At 35.0% G+C, this 9,374-nt stretch overlaps 1 protein-coding gene across 5 annotated transcripts in view; it reads left to right on the top strand.

Moving 5' to 3' along the window:
• INPP4B (inositol polyphosphate-4-phosphatase type II B) overlaps window positions 1-4,600 on the top strand; it is a 910,680-nt gene extending 906,080 nt beyond the window's left edge. For all 5 annotated transcript variants that reach the window (XM_074275067.1, XM_074275068.1, XM_074275070.1 and 2 more), the window contains one exon: window positions 4,334-4,600. In XM_074275067.1, the coding sequence (XP_074131168.1) occupies window positions 4,334-4,466 (133 nt within the window). In that variant the 3' untranslated portion in view covers window positions 4,467-4,600. The remainder of the gene's footprint in view (window positions 1-4,333) is intronic.
• The last annotated feature ends 4,774 nt before the right edge of the window (window positions 4,601-9,374 follow it).

Below are 9,374 nucleotides of genomic sequence, written 5' to 3'. Positions count from 1 at the left end.
TGGTGTTTTATAGGATCTTAAAGACTCTGCCAATGGAATACAAATTCTGGCAAGTGTTATCTAGCTAGAAAGGCTTGTGTTTACAGGCTCAGTAACAGGGGGCTTTGGAGATCTAAGGATCTAAGTCCAGAGAGACTGTTCACCTTTGTTGCCTACAACCACTTACAGAGACTATTTGTTAAATTGTAGTACAATAAAAAGAAACAGGCAAAAATGACACAGTTTTGAGTGAACTATTAAGTGGAAAAAGTATTACATGCCTACTATGCAACAAGGCACTGTGCCAAGTACTCGGGATTCAAATGCAAAAGCGAGACAGTCCCTGCTCTCAAGAAGCTGGCATGCTAATGCTAGGATTGAACATGTAAGGATGTGGTAGCCAGAAAAGAGAGTTTTTAATCTGATAAATAAAAAGAATGGTGAATGAAACCATAGACCAATCCATTTTAACACTCTTTCAAAAGTGATGGTAGCATTGCTGTGATTGAGAGGGAAAGAATGTGCCCAACAGCAGGACAGGGGGCAAAGTGCCATGGCTGGATTGATGTAACTCATAATGTTGGGCTAGATATATAGAGAGGGTTAGGTACATTATCATTCACTTAACAGTCAGGACTGCACAGTCCAAGGGCAGGGTTCCAGAGTTGAATATTTTATCTCTCCCAGGTAATGAGAGAAGAAACTGCAATGATAGGGATTTGGAAGATGCAGTGCTTTTTATGGGAACTAGCAAATGGACTGGTTTGATTGGATCATACAGTGTGTGATAGGGAGTAATGCTTTATTACAGCTAGCCCAAGTCTGAAATAAGTCCAGAAAAAGTCTGAAAGATAATAGTGTTCAGAACACTGACTTTGGAGCAGCAGACTTTGTTTTGTCATTTATACATGGGGAATTTCATGGAAGTCACATCATCTCTGATCCTCATTGTAAAAATGAATTTTAAATAAGTTTCCTCAACTGTAAAATAAGGGTGTTATACTTGATGGACTCTGAGGTCTCTTCTACCACTGCATCGATCATCCTGTGAAAATTCTTTTTGAAGGGCTTTAAATGACAGAAAGAAAAGTTTATATTCACTGAAGCTTGTTGAGCAGAGAATGACTTGGCGAGATGTGTGCTCTAAGAAGATTATTTTGGATTTCCATGTGGTCAGTTTGAATTAATCATGGCAAAGGATTGCCAAAATGTGATCATTACTATGGTTGAAAGTGCTGTCTTTGGTTTTTGCAATTCATTGCAGCTAGGACATTCATTCTATGAATATATTTTTTTGAATTTTCAACCCACCATTGAAATATCCACCAATTATAGTGCATAAAGCATGATGTTAAGCCCCAGGGATACAAAAGATGCAATTTGTGCCTTCAAAGATCTGACATCCTAATACATATTAGAATATACTTTTAAAGCCAGACTTTAAAAAAAAAATACCATAACTAAGATTATGTGAGCAGCAATGTATACAAATACATTGAGAGAGAAAGATCATAGGATTATTGTGTCATAGCTTTAGAGCTCAAAAAGTACCCTTAGAGGTTATCAAACTTTATCCTTCTACATAAAAAAACTGAACACTAGAGAAGTTAAATGGCTTACCCAAAGTCATACAACTAAGTGCTAAGTCGGTACTTAAGGAACTATCTTAGGCAGGATTTGAACCCAATATCTTCCTGACTCTTAGACTGATACTTTATCCATTATACCAAGCTCCTTCTGTGTTCAGAGCATTCATTACAGTGGTCCAGTTGATTGGCAATGGGAACTGAATTAGTAGGGTTTCAATGAGAATGGAAAGATATGACATATTGTGGATCTCAAATTCTAAGGACTTGGCAACTTGTTGGATGGGAGGCTTGAGAGAAAAGGAGAAGTTGGAGATGTCTATAAAGTTTTGACTATGGTTTTACATAAACAGGGAAGATGATAGGGTAGGGATGGGGAGAAGGCAAGATGAGAGTGAGAATGGATGGATGAAGTTTGGGATGCTGTCTTTCAGGGAACAGTGGGAACATGTGGGAACAATAGAAAGTTTAAAAATGTGGAACTGGGATTCTGGAATGAGATCAGGGACAAGGAACGATTGTTGAGATCATTTAGGTCGAGGTATATTCACTGAAACTGTCCAACATAGGATTTGACCCTCTGTTTTGATTTTTAAGAAGTTGAGCCAATGATACTTTATGATAGTACCAACGTTCCGTCATTGGTACTATCATAAAGTATCATTGGCTCAACTTCTTAAAAATCAAAACAGAGGGTCAAATCCTATTAAGCACCTATTATGTTCAGGTTACAGTTCTTTAAGGAAGTGCCAAAGTATTCTTTGACAAATGATTTGGATCAATTTGAGTTCATTGTATAAAAAGTTGTGGGTTTGCATGAACTAGTGTGAAAATGTGCCATAAACATCAGCTTGCAAACTCTCTGAATCCCTGCTTTCCTCTATTTTCATTCTCTTCTTTAAAAAAAATGCATTTCCTCATTTTTTCCAAACAAATCCATAACTTGCTTTTATTCTTGAAGCTGTGCTTATTTGTGTTGTGATGAGCTTTTGCTTCTAATGTGCATGTAGAACTTCAATCCACGCTAAAATTATCAGGATATTTCTCTCTTCCTCTTTTTGCAAAGAGAGAATGCACTCTTGACATTGGGCTGTTTGTCATTCTGGCACTGAATAATACAAAAACTGCATTTGGAAATGTTTCGTATAGTGCCATCCCTGAAATAACTGTCTTGTGTATTGTCAGAATTCCTAAGTGTTGATTTTCTTTGCTGTGTGAATGCTCTATTCTTCTTTTTTTCCCTCCATCCCCTAACTTCCTCTGTTTAACAGCAGACAAACCCAGGGAGTCCTGAATGAATCGGATGATCCCGAGACAGGCTGTCTAATTGATAACAAGCCAACTTCTCGTCACTTCTATCCCGTCGCCTTGCTGCTTGTCAGCTCACACCTGCTGGTTGTGTGGCTCATTTTAAGTCTTGCTTTACTACTAGCCAAATATCAATAAGTTCCACTTTTCTGTTCCTTTCTTTTCTACAAATGGCAACAAACTTTAAATTGAGGAGGGGCGGGGGGGGCGGGGATCCTGTGATATTTCTACATTTTCAGATCCACAGAATTTAAAATACAAATGTTTGAATTGTACAGTGTTGCTTTTTTGTTTGTTTTATTTTCTTAAAAATCTAAGAAGTACTATGCATTCAGTGAATTGTTAGCTTTTTTTGTTCCTGGAGAAACTTTTCTCATTGTTTATTAGCCCCAAAGGGAAAAAAAAAAAAAAAAAAAAGATAGCTAAATTAGTGTCTTGTAAATAAGACAAAAAGCAGGATCCTGAAAGCTTGAAGATCCAAGCCTCCTTTCCCTCTTCCAATCAAATGAATTTAAAGAGACTGAAACTGATTTTGCACAACACAGTTGAACTCTGAAACAGGTCCTATTGATGTGGGAGTGTGTAGCATTAATTTTTGTTGTGCTACTTTCATCTTTGTCTTCAGCTGACTGGCCAGACCTTCTGTTTGATTTCTCCTATTGGTTGGTCATGTCATTACTTTGCTGCGACTAATCCTCTTCTGTCAAGTAGTCCTAAGGAGACAAAACCTAGTTCTGTTTTTGTAATTGAATTTATCTGTTTGTAACCGTTGTTTTCATTGATTTCTTTTCCGAGACACTTTTCTATTCTTTTTAACAAAGTCTTGCTTGTGTCTTGATGCACCATTTTTGGCATTTGTGACTTTTGTACTGTCTGTGAACAAGCCCCTTCCCTTTATAAAGCAGAGACTTGGATCAGGCTGTTTGGAAAGCCATGTTCACTTTTTTCATTGCACAGCTAAACATGATGAAATCAAATGGAGATAAAACTTTTCTTTAGAAAATCTATTGGGCCAGACTTAATCAATGCCTTATTCCTAGAACCTGCATCTTTAGGGCTACATAGAGATTTTAATGTGTTTTTAAAAGTCTGAGAAATTAATTTGTGGGGAAAAAGATATATAAAAGGCAGATATATTTCTGAAACTAAAGTAAAGGTGTATTGTGGAGTCAATTATATTTAAAAAGTCTATTAAAACTTAAATATATGTTAAGGGCAAAGAATTTAATCATCTCTTTCTGAGGGCAATAATGGTATTGGGCCTGGCCTTGGATTTAATTTTGTAAGATGTATCATCACTTGTGGGGGAAAAAAAACAAAACAAAACAAAAAAACAAAATGTAGAGTTGAATCTTTGTTATTTTTACTTGGACTGTTGCTGCAACTCTGCATTGAACAAATAAAAAACATATTTATTTATTCTGTGTTTCATGAAGTTGTACTTTTTCCCCTTTTACCAGAGAAGGATGCCGCATAGAGAATGTTCTGAAGAATATCAAATGCAGAAAATATGCATTCAACATGCTCCAACTGATGGCTTTCCCCAAGTACTACAGACCACCTGAGGGAACATACGGAAAAGCTGACTCCTAAGCTTCCCCCAATGTAAACAGGAACACAATATGTCTCAACTGCATAATATACACTTTTTGGGGTCATGAATGGGGGACATGTGCACAAATCTAGAAATTACTTGAATTAGTTATCAATACAATAAGTTTTAAGGTGAACTAAGAACTGTTGACAATTATTCTGGGGATGAAGTGGGGGATGTATTATCCAGTGTTGTATTGCAAGTCCCTAAGTGCAAGAATGTCTTACATTTCAAGGCATTTGTTTTGACTCACTGTTTAGCATTCATTCAGAAGGTCTCTATTTTGAAAACATGGTACTTGAATGAGAAATTTGCAGAAAAAGTGTCTAATTTGTCAACAAGAGGTACTCATTATGTCACCAAAAAAAAAACCAAAAAACAAAACAAAACGCCTTAAGGGTCTTAAAAGACTAAAAAGACTCTTTGTCTTATCTATGGGATACTATGGTAGAGCTGCTGTCCAGATCCTCTGAGCAGCTCCTCTGAGAAGTACTTTCCAACCCAAAGTGGGGATATACACACTGCTAATAAAACAGAAAAATACTTCCACAGAAACGTTCTCCAGGAGGCAAACACCTGTTTCAAACACTCCCGTGTATTGTATAGAATATATGTGTGAGAGCCACACAAGAGGTAAGAGCAACAATGGCACTCCAAAAGGACTTCTGTAAGTGGGCTTTTTTGCTCTGTTGGGCAGATAGCTTCAGGGTAAAATAGCAAGACATAGTGGTCACCCCTTCAGGTGAAATAATTCACTATGACTACTTAATATGAATGGTTGCTCTCTACAGGAGCTAGCTAACAAAAAAAGAAAAGAAAAGAAACTAACAGAAAAAAAAAAAAGCAAAAACTCATCTAGGGTTTGACTGTCAGAAGGAAGAAGAAGGTCCTCCTGTAGTTTCCTATTTTACTTTATTATTGGTGCTTCCAAGATGCTAAACTCATTTTTCCTCTTTGCTCAAAGACTGTGATATCATTGAGTTCCAATCACCCTGCATTAGTTAGAACTGTGATAATCCCAAGGGGAGGAGTGATGTGGTCCACTTTGGCAATCTTGTGAAGTCTACAGACTTAATCTTAAAATGAAAATTTTTAAATACATAAAATAACATATATGGGATTACAAAGGAAATGACTATAGTAAGATACACTTGTCAAAGAAGTTCATAGATCCATGGTTAAGAACTCTTTGACTTAGAGCCAAAGAGGAATGTTTTTTTTCAACTGAAACTTCAAGGAAAGTTTAATATTAGTAGCCTATGGTTGCCCAAATGGAAAATTCTGAAGAAACTAATTTCTTCTAGTGTCTTGTATTCAATGGAAAGTATTAAATATCAGCAAAGTATTTTCAACTATCTCTTAGAAACCTTGATAGTAGGTTTATAATTTACTATAAATGTATACATTTATATATTATATAAAACACAATGTATTTATATGATAGAGGTAAATACATGGACTGTTCCTTTTTAGACTTGGGTAATATTTTCTGCAGGATAATCTGAAACAGTTTTCATTTGCATTTGTATATCAAAACATTTTTTGACCTAGAAGAAGCTAAAACTCAAAGATTCCTATAGATGGAAAGAGAGTGCATTTTCTCCAACTAGACATGTTAAAGAGCATCCAGTGTTTTATTTTCCAGATGAAAACTGAGCTCCAGGAAGGTGAAATTGGGTGGTAGAGCTTGGGTTATCTGTGTAAGTTTATAGTATCAAAGCTAGCACTACAGTTTAGACCCCATGAAACTTGAGTTCAGTGCTGGGACCTGCTTCCCACAAAGAGCTCATAGAAAAGTTAGGGAAAGAACATTCATTATTTTGTAGGAGCAAGTCATTATATTGAGCGTGAGGACCCAAATCCAACAAGTTGAAAAAAAAAAAGCAAATTTATTGATTTTATTTAAAGTTTTCCTTTTCCCCAGAAATGCACATTTCATAGAGGTTAGCCTTTAGAATTGGAAAAGATCTATCAGATACAAATCTCCAAGGTTAAAATACATTGATCATGAACACCAGGGCAATGGTTTGTAACCTTTTCTTGTATCATGGACATTTTTGTCAACCCGGCAAAAATCTCCTCAGAATAATCTTTAAAATAAAATATGGGAAGATTGCAAAGGAAACCGATTATATACAAATACAGTTGTTAAACACGTTTATATCAAGTTCATGAATCCTAGGTTAAGAACTCATTTTATTTGAAATACATGTTATATTTAGAATCATGGAAGACCATGGTATCTAATATTCGATCCTAGCCCATAAATCTGTCTCACTCTTCAGTGAACATTTTATTAGTTTTGTATTAGTAGTTTATTAGCTTTTGAGCCAAGTGTCAATTCCATTTAATATTTTGCCTTTTGAGCTGAATCATTGTAAAAACATTAGTGCTTCATCCCTCATGTTGATTGCACTTAACACCTACTGGGCAGCCTACCAACAGGAAGCTGCTGGGTGTCCATACGTATTGATCAAAGCTCCTAGTCCCTCACAGGCTTCCTTTCGGTGGTACCAATCCATAGTATTGACAGGAATACCCAAATGGCTGAGATGGCAGTTCCATGGACTTGTTGGAACATCTACAACAATACATGGTTGTATTGTGATGTAAATGTTTTGAGTGACAGCCCTTATGCTCATGGTTTTAAAGAAAAAGATGGTTGGATAGAATGGATACCATCAGATACTTATAAAAGCTCTAATTTCTCAATATGTTCTAATGCCATGGTTAAAATTGCAAACTGCAATTTAAAGTTGAAAAGATTTCCATCTATTGATTATATTATTGATTATCAAATATATTGTTATTTTTCCCTTTTAGAAAATGAAAGTATATGTTTTACATGGGAGTGGGAGAGAAAATCCCTGACTACCTTCTTTTTGCTCAGACCTATAGTTTCTTTGGTATAAGGAGCTACTTCTTGGTCTGGAAAGTCTCTTCAACAATGCAGATTAATGCAAATTGTAACCTAAAACAGTTGTCTGGTATACAAGGAGGTTAAGTGAATTTCCTATGATCACATTATTAGCTAATCTGCTTAAAGGCAGGTTTTGAACTCTGATCTTCTCAATTGATCACTTTATCTTCTAAGCCATGCAGCTTAACCTAATAAGCTATGTTTAATACTTATATTCTCTGAAAGCACATTAAATTTTTTCATTAAATTATTTTTTCTACTTCAGTTCATAGATGCTATGAATGGTCTCCAACCAGACAGTCATAAGTCTCATTATTCTATATAGATTTCAGATCATTTCCTTTACATCATTGGAAAGTTGGATGCTTTTTTATATTTCAACTCAGACCAAATATGAGCCCATTTTAAAAATGGAATTTATCATAATAATTCGTACTTAGTTCCAATAAGGATTTTCTTCCACTGCTAACAAATATTTTAAAACATATCTCAGGAATCCATTTTTCCCTCTTTTTCTTTGATTCCACAGGTATTCTCTACCCTATCTCTTTAAAGTTTTTAGTTGAGGAGGAAATGTCAAGCAAAATATTTTGTTGCATTTTTTAAGTTTCTCTTTTAAAGGTATTTCCAAGGAATCTTTTTTCTAGTCTGATATTTGTGTTACAGAAATCATAGGATTAAAGGATAGTTTGAGAGCTATGGAAGGATACTGAGATCCTAAATTAGAGCTCATTTTATAGACATTGAAACTGAGGTGAAGTGATTTGTCCAAGGTCACACAGATATGAAAAAGAACTCAAGCCTGGAATCTGTGATTACAAATCCAGCACTCTTTCCACCATAATAATGAATGGAATGATTGTATAATGCCCATAGATCCATACCCAGTATCCAGAAAATACTATTAATTCTGTACTGGTTATCTAAAAGGAGATAGAAAAAGTTTAATAAAGAACAGAATAGAGACGTTTTCATATTTTTTTTAAATTGCTTTGCTTTTGAAAACTCTCCCTTTAAATAGTGAAATATATCAACTTTTTACCAGATCTTGTCTTGTAATCATGTATAATGCATTTGAATTCACCAGTCCAAATTGTATAGTCTTGCTCTCAGCCATATATCACAACCAAAATAATTCATTGATTTAGTCAAAAATGTAGTTAAAGCTGTCCTTTGATCAAATTGACAAGAATCAAAGAATCTCATAGTGAGAAGGAACTTTAGTGACCATCTAATCTAAAAAGCTTCAACACTTAATACCTACTACATTGTTACTAAAATTTTGATTGAAGATATTAAGGAAAAGGAAATTCACTTTCCTTAAATTGCCTGCCTATTTAAGTGGAATTCACAGCCTAGCCCTTAATGAATGCATCCTTTGATCTTCATTTCTAGGGGAGTCCTTTCTTCTCTTATTATTTTTGCACAAAATGAAATTTGTTACCAATAAAAATTACTGTACATAGATATATAAAACTATAATTGTAGACGAAAAATCAACCTCCTGGTTTGATTTTATTCATAAAGAAACTAAAGGACAGAAAGAGGAAGTTATGAATCTAGGCTTTCTTCTATAGTTTTTCAGATAATTTCCCAGGCTTATTATATATTTAATGCCATTTTAAATAGCCATGCCACTTTTAGTGGATAATACTGTGGTCCTAAGAAAGACCAGAATTCAAATATGGCTTCAAACACTAAGTAGCTTTGTGTCCCTGGAAAAGTCACTTTACCCTGTTTGCCTCAGTTTCCCCATTTATAAAATGAGCTGGGAAAGGAAATGGCAAATCACATCAGTATCTTTGCCAAGGAAGTTCTAAAAGAGGTCAGGAAGGATTGGAACAACTGAAAAACAAACAAACAAACAAAAAAAAAAAAAAAAAACAAAAAAAAAAACATCTCACTGTTTTAGACTTTAATGTCCTTCATGAAGGGTTTGGATTGAATGACCTTTTAGATCCTCATGCTCTAAATCTATGATCCTATG

This window comes from Sminthopsis crassicaudata, chromosome 6, assembly GCF_048593235.1.
Source record: "Sminthopsis crassicaudata isolate SCR6 chromosome 6, ASM4859323v1, whole genome shotgun sequence".
In the NCBI taxonomy this organism is placed as follows: domain Eukaryota; kingdom Metazoa; phylum Chordata; class Mammalia; order Dasyuromorphia; family Dasyuridae; genus Sminthopsis; species Sminthopsis crassicaudata.
The sequence above is the reverse complement of the archived record's forward strand: the minus strand, read 5'-3'. Positions and strand labels throughout refer to the sequence as shown.